Below are 20,249 nucleotides of genomic sequence, written 5' to 3' on the forward strand. Positions count from 1 at the left end.
GAACAGTTCGGGTGTGACCAGAAGGTTGGTGGTTGGGCTTATGGGGGACAGTGGGGGTGCCCCCAAGAGAAGAGAAGGAGGTGTTACCTATGTTGATGGGCTGGAATCGTAAGTCCCACAGTCCCTGCTGCCAGGAGCAAGGGCAGAACATCTGGTTCCAGCCCCATCGGGGCCACTGAGGCTGTCTATTCAACCACTGCAGGCACCTGAGACGGTAGTTGGGCCTTTCTCCCCTGTGTAGCCTATAGACCTGCAGGCCCCGGAGGCCTAGAGAAGCACAGGAAGAAGGGGTTACCCCAGGGCCACAAGCTCTGCTTTAGCAGCCCAGTTCATAACCACACCCTGCCCCTCCCCTACTCTGGATGGCTCTTCCAGGGACGGGACCCAGTTCATATTGGCCCCTTTCAATGTGACCTCCAAAAGCCATTAAAGCTTGACTCTTAGGGGAGAAACCCTAGGACAAGTGCTGGGCAGGGAGGCCTTGCCTGCACCCACTCAGAGCCAGACCCTAGCCCTGATCTTCAGTCCACCGAATCCTCCACCCTCCCATCTGCCACTCTAAGCTCCAGCACCTTCCAATCTCCCTAGACCAGTTCCTCTTCAGGCATCCTCTACCTCACTAAGTGACGCCACCGGCCACCAGCTCAGACACCTGGCTTCCCCTGACCCTCCCTCTCCCCCAGCGCAGACATGTCAGTGGCCAAAGTAGCCAAGACAGAGGCCAATATCCAGAAGGCAGCTGAGGAGCCATGGAGAAGCTGACACGCAGAGCAGGAGCTTACTCCAGCACCATGAGGCTGAGGAAGCTTCCGCTGTGTCCAGATGCCATCCTGACAAGGGAGAAGTAGCTGGGAGAAGAAACCTTGACAGGGGGCTGAATTTAAATTGCTCTTTAACTGTAAGTTACATACTGTCCACCCCAATATCCATGAGTGAGAAGGGGGCTCCAGGATTCAATAAGACACAAACAGGACATAATTGATTAGATTTTGACCCTGTTCCCACATAAAAGAAGAAATTATCAAGATAACTACAATTTGTTAAGGTTTTGAAGAAAATAATTATTGTTTATGATTTTCTGTTCATGTATCTTCTCCACAATGGCCTGATATCATGGGAAACAAATTAGATACTCCCCCCAACACACACACACACACACACACACACACACACACACAAGCACGAAGTCACAAGGGGATGCATCTTGATAGGAGAAACCGAATCTGACAGGGCAGTTCTCTCCACAAGATGGCACCATGACTTGATTTAGCTTCTGTTTACCACAAGTTCTTGTCACAGAACAATGGAAGTAGATTTATACTTCACAATCTACACAGCTGATTTCTAATGCTAAAATGTCCTTCATTTTACTCACATTTTGGAAACTATAATTTCTTTCCCTTTGGGGCCTATGGACAGTATATCGAATCATGTTCCATGGGGACTCCTGATACTGAAGTACTGACCTTACTAGAGTGAGAGCTATTTGAGAGCAAATAGTCAATCCTTTTCCTTTTTTTTTCCCCTCCATATTCCTGGCTCTTATCACAGAGTCCAGCACACAGTGGGTGCTCAATAAATGATAAGTGAAAGAATGTCAGACCTCTGGAACTCCTCTTGGTAGATTTCCTTAAGGGATCTCATCTGGATTCTCATTCCAGATCTGGGACAGGACACTTGGAGAATTGTCCTCACTGCCCATTCATATCCCCACCTCCCACCATGCCCCTGTCCTCACTCCCAGACTCTGGGCCCCCCTGAGAGACCTGGGTTTGGCTCATCCCAGGGAGAAGACATAACCCCAGTTGAGACTGTACTACATTAGGGCACAGAAGGTACCAGCTGTGCCTTGGGTAGTGCCAAGTCCCGATTACATTTGGGGGTCAGATGGTGCTGGGGACACCCTTTAGGATGGTAGAAATGCTACAGAGCTGCCTCTCTAGGACTGTCATGACACATGGAGTTGAGGACAGAAGGACTTGAGTCCAGCTCATGTGTGGAGAGGTGGTGCTTTTACCTGAGTTAGAATCCAGGAATTGGTCTGGATGATACTTCTCCCATGCTGGCTGGAATGTCAGTGGGCTGTTTTCAAAATACCCATCGCCACTGCAGACAAAGGAAAGAATTGCAGGCCTCTGTCACTCACAGGGTCTTTCCTCTCAGTCGGCAGGTTATAGATTCATGCAGCCAGTTGGAAAGACAGTCACTGGGTCTAGCTAATCATTAGGTATCAGCTTGTCAGTGAGTTATGAAGTCAGTTCACCAGCCAGCCAGCATCACTGACTCCCAGCAGTAGGCAGGAGAGGGCAGAGATGGGGGCGAAGGGTGGGACGACCCTAATTTATTCTACATCTCATCACTAACTACAAGAAGCTGGTTATGAGAAAGGGGTGTGACAGAGTTCAGGCCTCCTTCTGATCAGTTTTCCTTCAACTGGGGATGGGACAGAGGGCTGTGTAGGGACAGTATGTGGTGAGGGCTAAGAGCCAGTCTCTGCATTTAAACAGGCATGGATTCAATGCCTGATTCCAGCACTTAGTAGCATGGTAGTCATGAGCAAGTTACTTAACCTCTTGGATTCATAGGTTTTACATTGGTGGAAAAGAGGCAACAGTAGCATCCACCTCACAATATTGTGAGGATTAAGTGCTGTAACAGTTGTAGATCCTTCAGAAATGAGTGAGGACCTGATGCAATGGGTGCACCACCCTCGGTGTTGAGGTTCATGGCACTGCTCCAGGAAAAAGGAAATCCTAGAGAGGAGTTTGTAGCCTCACTCTGAGTGCATGCCTCAGAGCGGTGACTCTTTGTGTTTCCTCCTCTCTGACACAGCTTAGGTGAGGCACCAGGTGTGACACCTTCCACGGGCTACTCAGGAGGGTGTGAAATCCCTAGCTACTTGGATAATTCCACTCTTTTCTCTTTTACAGCACATCAGAAACCAAGTGAAAGCAGTGTAATTATAGGGACAACCCTGAACATGATCTCAGAGAATTTGCAGCAATTACCAGTAACAAATTACATGTGACCTTCACAGTTGATTGCACACACCAGCATCTGGAAATACTGTGGTTGAGAACTGTTGCCAGAGACTGAGTCACCTTCATACAGAGGAATCCACAGCCCCATCGACAGCCCCATGCCTTCACTCTCTGTCTTTCCCACTGACCCCTCACAAGCTGTTGGTGCCTCTGGTTGAGGGGCTAATTCTCAGCCCACTGCAAGTCAAGAAGGCAGATTTCAGCCTCAGATGTCTGGGGTCCAGTTCCTGCTTTGCTACTTCCCAGCTCTGTGACTTGGACAATTACTGATAGATTTTTACCTCAGTTTTCTTATTTGCAGAATGGGTAACAAAGCATATCTCTCTCATGGGGTTGTTGTGATAATCAAATGAAATAATGCATAGTAATGAGTTAGCGTAATGAATTTTGGCTGTTACCACTGTAATATTTGAGAAGTCAAGAGAGGTTGACTAATGTCCGTAGAAATCAGAGAAGTCAAAGCTCTGGGAATTATTACAATGCATGGGGACTGGGATGGGAAAGAGAATGGCCGGGTGAGTGGGTATCTATCTTTTAATTTGAAACAGCAAGAAGCAGGAGGAGGAATAGGTGTGAGTCAGAAGCAACAGCAAGGAGGCTTCATGCCTGTCCTGGGGGACAGGGGTGGGTGCACATCAAAATCCCTGCCCTGCACCACTTCCTATTGTCTGCTCAGTGCTGACCATCCATCCCTGTCCTACCTGGAGAAGCCCATGAGGACCAGGTTGCCTGGGCGCTGGGTCACATCCCACTGCATACCACCACTTTGGTAGAGAAACAAGGCATAGGACCTGCTCCCATCCGTGGAGAGGATGGCCTGGTAGGTGTTGGTCTGGAGGTTGGTTGGAGACAAACATAAGGATGCCTGTGAGAGATCTGGAGTCTCTTCCCTGATGTCCCATCTCACTTCCCACACCCCTGCCCAGATGTCCACATCATCTTTTCCTGGCCTACGCAGAGCAAGTTAGGGATTGTGTAGGGCAGCTTTCACGCTGGGCATCAAAGCCCCTTCCATGGTGGATTTGCCTGCTTTGTGGCTTCTGTCCAGGGAGGGGCGATAAAGCGCTCTGGTTTAGGATCCAGTTAGAAGAGAGTTTGTGTGAGAACGCCTCCGGGCTCAGAAAGAGTGACCATGACCCCAGAGAGCTGAGACAGGCCTATTTAGCTTCTGCTGGGATATTTTCAAGGACATTGTCCAAATGGTCCCTTAACCTAAATATTGTAGATGGACCACAGCAGATGAGACTGGAGGTTCTCTGAAGGCAGATGCCAAGCATTGTGCTTGTACAAAGTACGTAACTAATGAATTTTTTGACCTAATGAAGAAATAAGTGACTTTAGATCACACACAAGGACTATAAGAGCTGAGTCCCAGAGGGAAGACCAAGGACACTGTGTGTTGCGACCATTTCCATAGGATGGCTTTGCAGCTGAAAACCAGAGTTGGAAGTGCAAAAAAACCTCAGTTCCAAGCCTGGTTTCATCATTTGTTAACTGGGTGACCTTGAACAGGTTGCTTAATCTCTCTAACCGTCATCTTCCTCATCTCTAAAATGTGGATAACAGGGGCGCCTAGGTGGCTTAGTCGGTTAAGCATCCGACTTTCGCTTGGGTCATGATCTCACGGTTCGTGGGTTCGAGCCCCGCGTCGGGCTCTGTGCTGACTGCCAGTTCAGAGCCTGGAGCCTGTTTCAGTCTGTGACTCCCTCTCTCTCTGACCCTCCCCTGCTCACGCTGTCTCTCTCTCTCCTAAAAATAAATAAAAACATTTAAAAAAATAAAATAAAATAAAATAAAATAAAATGTGGATAACAATCAGGTTGAGCCATATATAACTGCCAATAACCAGCAAAAATTCCATTTCCCATGTTTCAATCAAATAAATATTAGGTGAGTGCTCAGCAAACAGGCTGAGGGCGAGCGGTGCTGTAATCAACAATCTGTCCTTGAGTCAGAGAGGATGTTAGAAAAGCGGCCCCTGCCTAGGATTCTGGGATATCTGGCTTCCAAATGGTACACAGGGAGCTATCCATTGGTCCACTCACGCCAAAGGTCCACTGGGCAGGATAGGCGGGGGCCTTGACCCACGTGACCTTTAGGGTCCACCTGGCTTTGTAGTTCCGGGTCTGTGTGAACTTTTTAATCCAAGACTCCACCTGCCAGACTAGCAGGTTGTGCTCATTATAGAGTGTCTCATATTCCTAGGAAAGGAAGGCAGAAAAGACAAGGAATGAGGGTCCAAACTTCATGTCTACTCATGGTTGCGATAGGGTATTCCTGAGTCTGTGTAACAGTCCTTCTGTTTCCTCTCCACCCTCATATTTAAGTATCACTCCCTACCCACACTGAGCCCAGGCTCTGACAGCAGTAATACTTGCACAGCCTCAATATAGCCCTTTGTCTCTCCTTGCTGGCTCCTGGGGGATCCTGAGTGCTGGAGTTTGAAAGGCTTACCTGGTAGAATATGGTTCCAAGGCTGCTGGAAAAATCAGCATCATCCCAGAATGGAGCCACCAGGGCCACAGGATCCCAGCCTGTGAAGCCTCTAAGGGGAGGATTGGGGTAGGAGAAAATCTGGTACTCCGACTCTGGAAATATGATCTGGCCATTATCTGTGAACTGGGCACAAAGTTTCTTCTGATTAGTGTTCAAGGAGGGAGGTAGGAAGGAAATGTCCCAGCTTCGGGCCAGCTCCTCGGAGCTGTGACCCCCAAGTTCTAGATAGAACTTTAGAGATGTCAACAATCTCTGCAAGGTCAAACATTCATCTCCCTGCCTGATGGGAGAGCCCACTTTACATAGTTCTCATTCAAATGCTCATAACCTGCAGGAAACTTCTCTGTTCTAAGTCTTTTCTGACATGGTAGGTTTTGCTCTGCTTCAGTGGCTGACCCCATGCATAGATATAAATACCTATACATGGGTCCATCACAGAGTAGAGCCCTCTGGGTGACTCTCCTCAGCCCCATCCTGAAGCTCCATTCACATCAGGAGGAGTAAGAGGATTGCTACCCTCACTCCCACACCTTGTTGCCCTATCTTAGCATGTCCTGCCTCAGCTCCCCACCCCCACCACTGAGAGCTCCAGGGGCCATGACTGCCATTCCAACTCTTTGCCAGGAGACATGGGGAACTTGGACTGAAGAACTAGGAAATAATTATAGAAAATCTAAACAGCAACAGAAGGTTGTTTCCCAAGTAGAGCTTCCTACTCATAAAAAGATCCCCTGAAAATAGTGGAGAGATTATTAGACTCCAAGATCTCTATACTGAGGTAAAGACACTTTTGTTAATGAGGGTAGGGGGGCATTGCTTAGCCCCCAGTCTTCCTCAGCTGGCACTGTGACATTAAAGAATGTAAATGCAAACTGAGCCAGTGGCAGGGACACAGTAGGTGCCTAGCAGGTGTTGGCTGTTGCATTCGCCCTTCCTTTCCACCACGGTCATTGTCACAAGGCCATCTCTTAGCCTTAAAGAGAAAAGCAGGTCACATGCCCTGCCCTTTGGGCTGCAGCTGCAGACTCACGTAGAGGTAATCCCGAAGAGAGGAGCCAAAAGGAAAGCCAATCTGGGGTCTGAAGAGCGGTGAAGTGAAGTCCACAGTTCTCTCGACAAACTCTTGATCTCCAACACTTGGCCCGTAGGGAAAGAGGGAAACACCTGGACCAGTACAAAGAAGAGCAGAAAGTTCTCATGGGCCCTGACTTCTTTACGGCTGACAGAGAGCTTCCCCAAGCTGCTCCTCCACCCAACTAGGAGCCATCAAGGACTCCTCTCTCCCCCTCTCAACTTGCATTTAATCCATCTCTTCATTTTACCCCTTCAGTGGGTATTCCCACTTGTTTCCAAATAGGTCCTGCTGTCAGAATACCAACAAATTATTCTGCATCTGTTATGGTTCTCATAATTCTTTCAAGGATTAAAAGACAAAACTCCTCCAATGGTATGAAGATGAATACTTGAGATACCATTTCATAGAATGAGACTTGTTTCCCAAGATGGTATTTCTATAGATAACCTGAAAGACCTCCCAGAATTTGTCCTCAGACCCCTTAGAAGTACTTGGGCTCTAGTTTGAAAAACTTTATCCTAAATATTTCTCCAATGGCTCTCCTCCTTTCTTTCCTAGCAGTCCTCTCCTGGTTTGCTTGGAATACCACAACAGTGTGTATATAGTTCTCCTGGCCTCCTGCAAGTTCATCCAACATCCCAACCACCATAGCATCATTCATAAATACAACTCTAGCCGTGTCTTCCCTGGCCCCTCACATGGCAGCCTCATTTTTCAACACTTCACCTTGCTTCCAGCACCCCTAAGTGCTTTGGGGAATCTCCTCCCTATGTAACACGGGGACTACTTTTCACGTCTACACCTTTATTCCAGCTCTTTAAGCCTCCTGCCTGCTTGGAATGCTTCCCCTTCCCCAACTCCTATTCATTCTTTCCAGGAGCCTCCTCTTTACCATGGGCACACCCCAGTGCCCTCCAGAGGCCTTCCATTGTGTTTCTAATACCCTGCACTTATTCCTCTAATTGTACCTACCCAGGCAGTAGATCTGTCTCTTACTGAACAGCACCTTAATCATTTCTCTATCTCAACCTCCTAGCCTAGTGCTATGTCCAAAGCAAGCCCTCAGCACCCAGCTCCGATGCTGTCTCATTGTCCCCTGTGAAAGCTTACAACCTGAGAGGGTAGCCCATGAACAAGCACGCTGAGTCTGAATATTCAGTTACATCACCCTTCTAAAGTGGAGATGGGGAACAGCTGGACTTCCCATGGCCCAGATGAGGCAGTAGAGGTATCCACAAAACTGGCTCCCCCAGCTACCCACAAGGGTCCTCACTGGTAGATACAATCAAGCTGCTACAACTACAGCATCCACATCTAGTCAATCTTCTCCAACCTAAGGTAGAGGGGCCCCAGGTCTACAGAATCACTTACCTTTCTCAGGCTTGATAGGAGCTGGGGCAGCAGTTGAGTGTGTGCTTGTGGATGTGCTGAGAGTGGACGTTGTAAGGGTCTGGGATGTTGTGCTTCTCTGGCTGCCTGTCCTCAGTGAGGTTGTGATTTTTCCTGGGTGTGCAGGGAGAGAAAACTGGAGTGGGTCTTACAGTTGGAAAGTAGCAGAATCAAAGACTCACAGACTTCAGGAGCTGTAAGAGACAACTAGAAAGTCTCTCGCCTGTCTTTTGGTCACAACCAAATCACTGTGCACATCAGCAATTGTCTGCTGGGGCAGAGGGAATTGCGAACCTATCGCTCACCACATCCCCATTCACTTCCTCCTCTTTTGGACCTGCCCTCAACACTTGCCTGGTAGTGCCAACTCACCATCCTCTCTCAAGCACTCCTCCAGGCTGAATTGAGCCAATGGGGCCACTGTAAGAGACGGAGATGTTGGAATCCCCACCTACCTGGTGTCTGAGTCTTCACAGTGGGGCCTGAGGATGCAGTGGAGAGTGGGAAAGTGCTGGTAACAGATAGAGGAGCAGAGTGTCCTGTGAATAGAGTGGTGGAGCTCCAGGTGACTGCAAGGCTAGAGGCTGATGGAGAGAATGAGGAATCACTAGTTGAAGTAGAGAAACTTGATGTGGTCTGAGCTGTGCCCATATTACCAGAGGAAGTAGAGTCAGAGGAAGCATAGTCTGTGGATGGCCGTAGAGTAGGGAATGGACTCTTCGAATACTTAGATGCTGAAGAAGTATCAGGAGTGGTCTTGATTGAAGAGTATGTTGTAGGTTGAAATGACAAAGTCGATGTGGATCCAGCAACACTGTTGTGATTACTCTTAGAACTCATATACATTGGCCTTGTAGTAGGGTTAGTAGTAGAGGCTACTGTTTGAACAGTTGCAGGTTGCTCAGAGATGGGTGTGCTTGACTTGCCCACTGAGGAAGTTGGGACTTGCATTGTATTTGTCATGGAGTTACTGACAGAACCCATGGAGGGAATGGTCACTGCAGTCATGTTTTTATGGATGGCTGAGCTTAGGGATGTTGTCTGAACTTCACTTGTAACCAAAACTGTAGAAGAATGAGAGGCTACATCACTGAGGGTGGTAGAGAAAACTGTAGTTGGCCCTTCAGTTGCCCCAGATGACAAAGTTGGCATTGCCGTTTGGGTTCTGTGGCCGTCCTTGACTGGGCTGGAGATAAGTGTTGTGCTGGTGCCTGAAGGTGACAGAGTGTGGGCAGTGGTTTTTGGTGATCTGTGCATATTTGATGTAGATGAAGGAGGTGAAGATGTAACTGTTGAGAAGGTGTCAGTCACCTGGGAGACTGAGGTTATGGCTTCAGATGCTCTGGTGCTTCCTATAATTTGAGTCTGAGCCTTCTGGGAAACAGCTGATGTTTCTTGAGAGGTGCTGGGGACAATAATGGATACCAATCCCATGGTTCCTAAAGTAGTGTCATGACTTGCTGCAGTGGATAACAAGTCAGTTTTTGATTCAGGTATGTGGTTTTCCCTGGAGAAAGTTGGTGAGAAACTCTTGATCATATCTGAGGTGGATGTTCCTGGAGAAGAACTTCCTAAAGTTGTTTGGCTGCTTGCTGTGGATGAAGAAGTTGTAGCTGTGCCTACCAAGATGGTGTCTACCAATAAAGTGGTATCTGTCACCAAGGAGGCTGGTGTCTTGGTGTGTGGTTCTCCAGTGGTCACTGTGCTTTGTGTCTGGTGGATTTGGGAAATGGCTGATGTGTCAAGTGAGGCACTAGAAGCAGGGGATGTTGATTGTCCTCTTGGGCCTAGTGGTGTTGAAACTACAGAGCTCTGAAAAGTGGTGCTTTTTATGGGAAGTGATGTGCCTCCTGAGGTTCCCAGGGTGGTGTCAGGACTGCTCGGTGATGTCCACAGTTCTGGGGTAGTGGCAGTGGCCTGAGTTGTGTGTCTGTCCCTGGAGGGTGCTGTTGTGAAGGTTGTCACTTCACCTGTGGTGGATGTATCCTGAGGAACACTTTCTGAGGGCAAAGGTCCACTTGATTTGAAAGAAGAAGTTGAAGATGTGATTGTCTTGATTGTGTCTGTCATAGAGAAGATTAAACTTGTGGTTTGGGATTCTTGAGTGGTTTGTGGACCTTGAGTATGACCTATCTGGGAAACAACTGATAATTCTTGAGAAGAGGTGCTTGTAGAGAGTGGTGTTGACTGCCTTGCTGGGTCTACTGTTACAGTTTGTTGGGATGTGTGTTCATCTAGTAAGGATGAAGATGATGCAGGTGTAACTGTTTTGATGGTTTGTGTTACATTGGAGCTTCTGCTGACATGAGTATCTCCAGTGGTCCCTGTGCCTTGTGTCCAGCGAGTCTTGGAAATTGCCACTGTTGTTTCCTGAGGCGATGTGCTCAGATAAGGGTGTGTGGTTGGCACTCCTTCTTCATCCATTGTTGAGACTCTAGAGGTAACCCAAGAAATATTGCTAGTTATTGAAGAAGATGGGCTTTCTGTAACCAATACAGTGGAAGCCATTGGTGTTGAAAACAGTTCTTTTTGTGACTGAGTTGTGTGACTGCTATCACTGAAGGATGAGGAAGTGGATGTTGTTTTACCTGGAATGAATGAGATTGAACTGCTGGAATGAGGCCATCTTGCTGTCTCTGTGTCTTCATGTGGGTGGGTATGGGAAATTGTAGATGTTTTTGGAGCTGGAATACTGGTAGACCATGGTGTTGATTGTATTTCTGACTGCCATGTTGTAGAAACATTAGAAATAAATGGAGGAAAACTACTAGTTATAGGTAGTGATGTGTCTCCTGTGTTTTTTACAGTGGTGTGTATTGAGGTTGATGCTGTCAACATCTCTGATGCTATCAAAGGTGTTTTACTGTCACTAGAAGTAGATGAAGCAATTATTTCACTTGAAGAAGATGTTGCCAGAGGAATTCTCCTTGACAGAGTATGTCCACTGGGTAAAGATGAAAGTGCTGATGTGGTTATTGCTGTAATTTTGCTGTTTTCAGATTTTCTGGTGGTCTCTGTGCCTGGAGTCAGGTATTTCTGAGTAGATGCTGATGTTTCTGGAGTAGATGTGCTGGAAGGGGCTACTGTTGATTGTACCTCTAGATCAGTTTTCATGGATACTGTTGAAGTGGCTGGAATAATAGTTTTAGTAACAGGAATTGATGTGTCCTTTGCATTCCCTATAGTGGTATCTGTTGAGATTGGTACTGTCAATGAAACTGATGTTGTTAGAGGTGCAATGCTGATCTTGGAAGGGGATAAAGTGCTTGCTTTCCCAGAGGTGGATATCTCCTGTGAGATGATCTCTGTAAAGGTATGTCCACTTAAGGAAGACGAAGGAGTTGAAGTGATCAAGGCTGAGATAGTACCGGTTTGAGATTCTCTGGTGGTGTCCATGGCCTGAGTCCTGTGGCTTTGAGAAGATGCTGTTGTCTCTGGAGTAGAAGTGATGGAAGAGGGTGCCGTAGAGTGTTCCTCTAGTCCAGTTGTCATGGAGACTGTTGAGATGATGGGAGTAAAACTTCCAGGTTCAGGGTGTGTTGTGTGTTCTGATTTTCTTACAGTGGTGACTCTTGAAATTGGTGGTGAGGAGACCTCAGATGTCATGGGTAGTGTGTTGCTTGCATGGGAAGAGGCTGGGGTGTCATCGGTGGGGGTTGTTGATGTGGGCATTTCTGACACTGTGGAAGGTTTATGGCTGACACTGGAATAAGACAAAGTCCTTGCTTCCCCAGAGGTGGATGTCTCCTGTGAGATGCTCTCTGTCAGGGTGTGTCCACTTANGTTCTGGTTTGAGGTGTTGTAGTCTGACTTTGCATAAAAGATGCTAGGTTGGAGTAGAAATGCCAAATTAGCATGCTGTTGATTGTACCTCTAGTGTACTTCTCACACAGGCTATTGAGCTGACTGAATTACAATGTTTTTTTCAAAGCCACTTAAATGTCTACTTTTCCTCCTAATTTTTAACATTTGTTCCAGGCCAGCAGATACCTAAATAGTAAGAGTACATCCTCCTTCCCTGGTCATGTCATAACATGATGGTAATTTAATTAATCATGTCTATTTTTTTTTTTCAATTTTCTTGCCAGGCAGAATATTTACATATCAATCTGTTTGTTTAAAATATTTGACTGCACTCCCAGTAGTGCAAGACAATCCTCAGTCAACCAGTATAGCAGATCATCCTTCTGAATTTTATTTTAAAAAACTTGATTCTTTTAATCAAAAGAAGAACTTAAGAAACATTCAGTAGTTTTTTGGTTTTTTTTTTTTTTTAGATAGTTATCCTTTGTGGTTTTTATTAGTTCCCTGTTTTCAAACTTTTTTTAACCTCAGTGCTCATAACTAGTTGGAGGGATGATGCTGGTGAACATAGTCAAAAAGATGTGGGTTGTGTTGCACCTCCATTGCTCTATGAGCTGGGCCTGGGCACCTGTAGGCTTCTCGCCCCTTCCCTTGTCCTTGGAACATGGGTTCTACTTGCTTTTTCCACTCCTGGAGGCTGCTGCAAGGACATAGCCTTGATATAATGATGTGGTATCAAAAGCACCTGCATGGTAAATGTGACTGAGCTCAGATATGGCCTCTTCATAAACTTTTAGGATTTGGTGGGCAGGTGCAGGGATTTATTCATCTTGCTGCTGCCCAAGCCTGAATGCAAATTCCCTTTGCTATTATGAAAACTGCCACCTACCAAGCTGGAATGACCTGTCCTTTTCTTGGGTCTTTCCCTGCTCTTTGAGTACAGGGGCAAATTTCAGATTATATCTAGGAACCTCCGAGGAAGGTTGTGAATCAATAGATGAAGTTCATGGAGACACAAGCTCCCAGCGAATAAGGTTTGAGTGTAGTTCCTAAAGTTGACTATAATTCCATCACTTTCTCTTCTTATGAAAGTAATTTAGACTTTCAGGTTAGTGAGAATGATTATGAGTCAGCTCTAATTTACTGAAATATAAGTGACTCACGTGTCACCTTCTATGCTTTGTTAATAGTAATGAATGACACATGACACGTTTCTAAGCTGGTGTGGACAAACTGGCATGGATTGAGCTGGAGAGCTGAGCTAGGAGGTCCTTGGTTCCCCATTAACCCCAAGATGAGTCTGCTTCAACCTTATTTTTTTAAGTTTATTTATTTTGAGAGAGGCAGAGAGAGGGAGAGAGAGAATCCCAAGCAGGCTCCACACTGTCATCACAGAGCCCAAAGCAGAGCTTAATCTCACAAACTGTGAAATCATGACCTGAGCCAAAATCAAGAGTTAGATGCTCAACTGATTTGAGCCACCCAGGCACTCCAAGTTGCTTTTACTTTGAAAGGAGACCACCTTTATTCAGAATCATGAGTAGGTTTGCTTATAGGACTTTCAATTCTATACCTGAACTCTCTTCAATAAAGTTCAAAAGCTTGGTTTATCCAGATAAGGTTTAGATAAGAAAACATTCCCTACATAATTATTATTAACCTTATTTCATTTTCATAAGCATTGCTCTATTATCTGGCTTTAAGTCACCAGACAGAAGCCCATACACATGCCAAACTTACTAAATTTATTATAGAATCTTGGCAATTAATATATTTTCAGAGCCTGTATCATCTCTGTTAAAATCAATCAGCAGCAAAAGTTTCACAATAGCATAGTCCAATTTTTAAGCAAATATTTTTGTTTGTTTGTAACAGGGATACAACTCCATTTCCAGCAATATGGCAAGAGAGAAGCCATTAACTATAAAACCTGTGAATGTCAGATAATGTGTAGAAAATATTTTCTGAATGCAGAGCTGAGATCAGAAGAAAGAAAGGAAAATACTCAAGAGTAAAAGGGTAAAAATCTAAGATGTTAAGTCAGTGTTCTTGAGAGATCTGCAGATTTCTGAGATCTAGAGTGTTGAGATTTAAGGACTCCATGAAAAAAGTAGACACACAATCTTAGATCAGGACATGGTAAATTGAATATTTTCTGCAGAAATCTAGAACTCTCAGAGAAAAGGTGAACTAGAAAAATCAGAAAGAAAAGAAAAGCTGAATGAAGCATATAATTAAGAATAGAATAGAACGTAATGAAACAGAAACAATTGAAAGTAGAGTCAATAAACCCAAAGGTTGGTTCTTTGAAGATACACGAGACAAACTTCTAGGCAGGTGAATTAAGAAAAAGAAAAGAAGAAAAGTAGATTACAAAAAGGAAGAGCATTAGGAATGAACTTAAGTTTGCAACTTAAAGAACTACAAAAAAAAAAGAACAAACTAAACCCAAAGCTTGCAGAAGGAATGAAATAAAGATTAGAGCAGAGATACATGAAATAGAGAATTAAGCAGAGAAAATCAATAAAACCCAAAGTTGATTTTTTTGAAAAAACAAAAAACAAAAATGCCCAGCAGAATTGATATACTTGTAGCTAGGTGGACTAAAATTTAAAAAAGGGAAGACTCAAATCACTGGCACCAGAAATGAAAATGGGGACTTTGCTGCCAATCCTACAAAGATAGAAGGATTGTAAGTGAGTGTTGTGAATAGCTATACACCAACAAATTAGTTAAGCTTGATGAAATGGTCAATGTGTTTCTAGAAACACAAAACCTGTCAGGACTAAACCATAAAGAAATAAAAAATCTGAATAGACCTATAACTTGTAAGGAGATCGAATCAGCATCAAAAATCTTTGAGCTCAGAAAAGCCCTGGACCTGATGGCTCCTGGTGAAGTCTACCAAACATTTAAAGAAGAGCTAACACCAATCCTTTTCAAACTGTTCCAACAAATTGAAGAGGAAGGAACACTCCCTAACTCAATTTTTTTAGGCCAGCATTACTCCATCTAGGATACTACAAGAAAGAGAAAAAACCTTATCTGTTATAACCTGTATTTCTTATGAACATTGATAAAAAAGTCCACAACAAAATAGTAGCAAACTTCATTCAGGAGCATGTTAAAAGGACTATACACCGTGACCAGATGAGATTTATTCCTGGAATTTAGGGATGATTTCAACATACAAAACTTGATCAGTGCATTACACCATATCAGTAGAAGGAAGGAAAAAAAGCAACATGATCATCTCAACTGATGTAGAAAAAGCATTTGACAAAATTCAACAACTCTTTCATGATAAAAACCACTTAACAAAATGAGGAGTAGAAGGAAACTAACTACCTCAATATAAGGCCAGTCATATATGAAAATCCTACAGTGGACATCATACTCAATGGTGAAAGATTGAAAGGTATTTCCATAAGATCAGGAACAAGGCAAGGATTCTTGCTTTCACCACTTCTATTCAACACAGGTGCTGGAAATTCTAGCCAGATCAATTATGGGAAAAAGAAAAAGAAGGAGAAAGGGAGGAGGAGGCGGAGGAAGTGGAGGAGGAGTAAAAGGAAGAAGAAGAGGAAGAAAAAAGAGAAATAAAAGGCATCCAAATTACAAAGGAAGAAATAAAATTATCTCTGTTTGCATTGATATGTACAAAACTCTATGTACATGTATACATGTACGAAAGTCTATATGTACAAAACTCTAAGGGTTCCACACAAAAAACTGTAAAACTAATAAGTGAATTCAGTAAAGTAGTAGGATACAGAGTCAACACACAAAAATCAGTTATGTTTCTACATACTAGTAATAAACAATCCAAAGAGGAAATGTAAAAAAATTATTTCCATTTACAATTACATCAAAAAGAAAAAAATACTTAGGAGTTAACTAAAAAAACTTGTACAATAAAAATTAGAAAATATTGCTGAAAAAAATTAAAGAAGACAAATAAATGAAAACACATCCCATATTCATAAATCGGAAGGCTTAATATTGTTAAGATGTCAGTACTACCCAACGTGACTTACAGATTCAATGCAATCTCTGTCAAAACCCCAATGATACATTTTTCAAAAATAGAAAAATTTATCCAAAATTCATATGGAATCTCAAAGGACCTTAAATAGTCAAAGCAATCTTGAAAAAGAAGACCAAAGCTGGAGGACTCACACTTCTGATTTTCAAAGTTTATTACAAAACTACAGTAATCAAAACATTTTGGTCCTGACATAAAGACAGGCTTACAGACCAGTGGAAAAGAATAGAGACCCCAGAAATAAACCCTTGCATATATGGTCAAATGATTTTTGACAAGGAAGCCAAGACCATTCAATGAGAAAAAGACAGTTGGGCAGTCTTTTAAACAGTGTGGGGAAAACTGGATATCCCCTTGAAAAACAATGAAGTCAAACACTTAAAAAGGTATTTGTATACTTATATTCATAGCACCATTATTTATAATAGCTAAAACAGAGAAGAAAGCCAAGTATTCTTTGATAAGTATCCATTGAATAGATAAGCAAAATGTGGTGCATACATACAATGGAGTATTATCCAGCCTTAAAAAGGAACACAATTCTGGGGCATCTGGGTGGCTCAGTCGGTTAAGCATTCAACTCTCAGTTTCAGCTCAGGTCATGATCTCATGGTTTTGTGAATTTGAGCCCCACATCAGGCTCCATGCCAACAGCCCAGAGCCTACTTGGGATTCTCTCTCCTGCCTCTCTGCCCTCCCCCACTCATACTGTCTCTGTCTTTCTCAAAAACAAATAAACTTTAAAAAAAAAAGGAACAGAATTCTGACATATGCTACAACATGAATGAATATTGAGGACATTATGCTAAGTGAAATAAGTCAGTCACACAATAAGTATTATACAAACTCCACTTACATGAGTCACTTAGATTAGTCAAAATCGTAGAAACAGAAAGTACAATAGTGGTTGCTGGTTTCTCCCAGAAACTAGGAGAAAAAGTGAATTAAGGAGTTATGATCTAATGGTTATAAGTTTCAGTTTTACAGATGAAAAGAGTACTGGAGATGTTTGGTGGTGATAATGCAACACATTATGAACATATTTATTGTCCGTAGATTGTACACTTAAAAATGGTTAAGATGGTAAGTTTTATGTAGGTGTATGTTACCACAATTTTAAAAATTGAAAATAAGATGAACTGAGAAAAAATAGAAACCTGATATAAACTATTTTAAATTGAATCAGCAGTTAAAAAATAAACTCATCTCTCACATATGTAGGTAGAGATGATATTATAGGCAACTGGGTAAATCCACTTTATTTTTTTTTATGTTTTATTTATTTCTGAGAGAGAGACATACACACACAGCATGAGCAGGGGAGGATCAGAGAGGCAGATACAGAATCTGAAACAGGCTTCAGGCTGAACCATCCAGGTGTCCCGGTTAATGCTATTATAAAAACTTTTGTGTCATTAACACATATTGCCAAATTTCTTGGCAGGGAAGTCACGCTAAATTACAGGCCCATTAGCAGTATATGTGACAATACCTGTTTCCCAATACTCTCTCCCTTTGGAAAAAACTTATACTTGGTAGCACCAGTTTTACATCTTGTCAAAGTGGGCTATGTCTTCCTTTTGAATCTCTGTTTAAAAGACTTTCCAGTCCTGGGTTGAAGTGATTAGAATCTCCTGCTCCAGTGAATAGGAAAGAAAGCAAGTGAGTCCCTTCATGCTGAGANTTTTTTTTTAATTTTTATTTCTAGGAGAGAGAGAGAGAGAGACAGCGTGAGCAGGGGAGGGCCAGAGAGAGAAGGAGACACAGACACCGAAATAGGCTCCAGGCTCTGAGCTGGCAGTCAGCGCACCCGACGCAGGGCCCGAACCCACGAACCGTGAGATCATGACCTAAGCGAAAGTCGGACGCTTAACCGACTAAGCCACCCAGGCGCCCCTATTATTTATGTCTTTATTTTATTTTGAGAGACAGAGACGGAGAGCAAGCGGCGGAGGGGCAGAGAGCGAGCGAGCGAGCGAGCGAGCGAGAGAGACAGGTACTGAAGCAGGCTCCAGGCTCTGAGCTATCGGCACAGAGCCCGACACCGGGCTTGAACGCACAACTGTGAGATCATGACCTGAGCCAAAGTTGGACGCTTAACTGCTTAACCGACTGAGCCACCCAGGCTTCCCCTGTTTGGCTTGTTTTAGAAGGAAGAGATTAGCATTAGTTAAATAAAAACTACAGTGCTGTGTTTGTCTTTCCCCACCATTTAAACAATAAAGTTTAAGCCACTCCTCTAACAAATTAGCAATTTAGGAAGGCAGTTTGCAAATAACCCAATCTACTAAACTTGAGTGGGTTATTCTTGCACAAGAAATCCTGGTAGAGGAGAGAGCCATAGAAGAGCTCTTTTTGGTAAGAAAGTGGTTCTCAAGGAGAGCCTGGGTGGTTCAGTCTGTTGAGAGACCGACTTCAGCTCAGGTCATGATCTCACAGTTTGTGAGTTCAAGTCCCACATTGATGTCTCTGCTGTCAGTGTGGAGCCCACATCAGATCCTCTGTCCCTCTCTCTCTGCCCCTCCCCTGCTTGCACTCTCAAAAATAAAAAAAAACATTAACAAAATAATAAAGTGGTTCTCAAAAGATAGGGTGCATCCAAATCCCTGGGAGACCCTGTAGAAGTGTATTCTGGGGCCCACAACCAGAGTCTGATTCCCTGTGCATGGGGTGGGGTCCAGGAATCTGTGTTTAATCTATGCTCAGGGTGATTTGAGACCAGTGATCTATGGACCACATTTTAAGGACCTTAAAAGAAAATGATAGCATCTGCTCTTAAGATTTTTTTGTAAGCTAAAACCACCTACTGAAGTTTTAAGACACCGGAAATTTGGGATCTTGATCAAGCATGGTTCCCAAGAATATTTTCAGCCCTATTCTTGGTGCTCAAGTTTTGCTGGAATTAACAGACCTCATCTTTTGCCAGCATAAAGTCCAGCTCTTCAGCTCCCGTCAGAGACAGGAGCTGTTAGACAGCTGAAGCTTGTCTTTCTCATGCTGGCCAAATACATACATATTTGCAGAGCTGAGAGCTAGGGATTTGAGTGGGAAGAATTGATATTTGAAAGAAACAGGTTTTCCCTCCTCTCCCTTCCCCTCCCTTTGCATCTCTTCCCCTCCCCTTCCCTCCCCTCCCTTCTCTATGACAATCCATCTTCTGTTTCACCGAAAAGACCATCTAACTTGATCTCCTCTGTCCCAGAACCCTCTCCACCAGAAAACATCTCTGCCTTCACCGGGCCCCTCGTCTCACCCGGGAAGACAGGCTGAATAGCTATGAGAAGGCTACAACATACAGAGACACACAGAGACACACCCAGTGCCCTTTCTGCTCCCCACCTCCCTCCTCAGGTGGCTTGGCCCATCACATCTCTGAGAGTCCCCTTCTCTTCTGCTGGCAAACACATTTAGGTCTCTCTTGACATGAAATAAGTCTTTGTCCATCTTGTGTCCTCTTTATCCCTATCTTTTGTTTCACCACTAGCATCCTGAAAGACGGATCTACACTCTCCACCTCTTTTTTTAAATCATCAATCTGCTCCTTACACTCTGCTTCCACCTCAGTCACCTCACCAAAAACAGTTTCCTAAAGTTATTTTAAAAACTTCCTTTCTAATCACCAAAACGAATTTTTTCAGTCCTCGTCAGCCTCTGTGAAATCTGGCACCATGCATTTATCTGGTCAACAAGTATTTATTGAGCGTCTACCTCGAACTTCTCCTCAGCCAATGTCCCCTTAATATCTGCACCGATTGCCCTCCTTGAAGCTAAACAATTCTGCTCATCCAACACTCTTCCTTGTTCTTTCTGTCCCCCTGGGCCATTTCTCTTCTCCTCCCAGCCCCCAGATGAAGTCAGGTTCCTGCATGTCATCTCCAGCCCTTGCCTTTCTTTCTATACTTTCTTTCTGTCGAGACTACATCTATTTATATACCTTACAAATCTGTAATTCTACCCTGACTTCACACATTTATCCAGAGTCACCCTTCTAGTGATTTCCTGCCTGGCCTGTCAAATGCAACATGTCCAAGGCAAACTTTCCCTCAAACTGTGTCTTCTATCTTCCTTCCTTATGTTAATTGTAACATCAGTCCCCCAGATGCTCAGGACAGAAACACCTGAGTCATTTTTTATTCCTCCTCTTCCTTGTCCCCAACATCATAGTTTGGTACCAACTATTACTCCTCCGAATTATTTCTCCCAACATGGTCTCTTGTTCACTTTGCGGTATTATCTTCATTACTCTGACCAATGCCACAGCCTCTAACTGCTCCTCCCGATTGCTCCACAGCCTGCCTTGACCCCCTGTTGGCTTGACGTTCAGCGATGAGAACCATGAAGGAGAGTTACTTCCTTTGCAGGGATCTCTTTAGAAAATGCCGGTACTGCCCTCCTTGGA

General features: G+C 44.0%; 1 protein-coding gene across 1 annotated transcript in view; it reads right to left on the reverse strand.

Moving 5' to 3' along the window:
• Nucleotides 1–20,249, reverse strand: part of MUC4 (mucin 4, cell surface associated) — a 44,759-nt gene that overhangs the window by 16,139 nt on the left and 8,371 nt on the right. The window contains exons 3-11 of the mRNA XM_077767724.1: nt 11,370–11,681; nt 8,457–10,001; nt 7,984–8,115; nt 6,568–6,701; nt 5,496–5,660; nt 5,087–5,242; nt 3,743–3,873; nt 2,018–2,106; nt 87–267 (exon numbers count right to left, since the gene is read on the reverse strand). Of these exons, the coding sequence (XP_077623850.1) occupies nt 87–267; nt 2,018–2,106; nt 3,743–3,873; nt 5,087–5,242; nt 5,496–5,660; nt 6,568–6,701; nt 7,984–8,115; nt 8,457–10,001; nt 11,370–11,681 (2,845 nt within the window). The remainder of the gene's footprint in view (nt 1–86; nt 268–2,017; nt 2,107–3,742; nt 3,874–5,086; nt 5,243–5,495; nt 5,661–6,567; nt 6,702–7,983; nt 8,116–8,456; nt 10,002–11,369; nt 11,682–20,249) is intronic.

This window comes from Crocuta crocuta, unplaced genomic scaffold, assembly GCF_008692635.1.
Source record: "Crocuta crocuta isolate KB4526 unplaced genomic scaffold, BGI_CrCroc_1.0 scaffold45, whole genome shotgun sequence".
Lineage (NCBI taxonomy): Eukaryota > Metazoa > Chordata > Mammalia > Carnivora > Hyaenidae > Crocuta > Crocuta crocuta.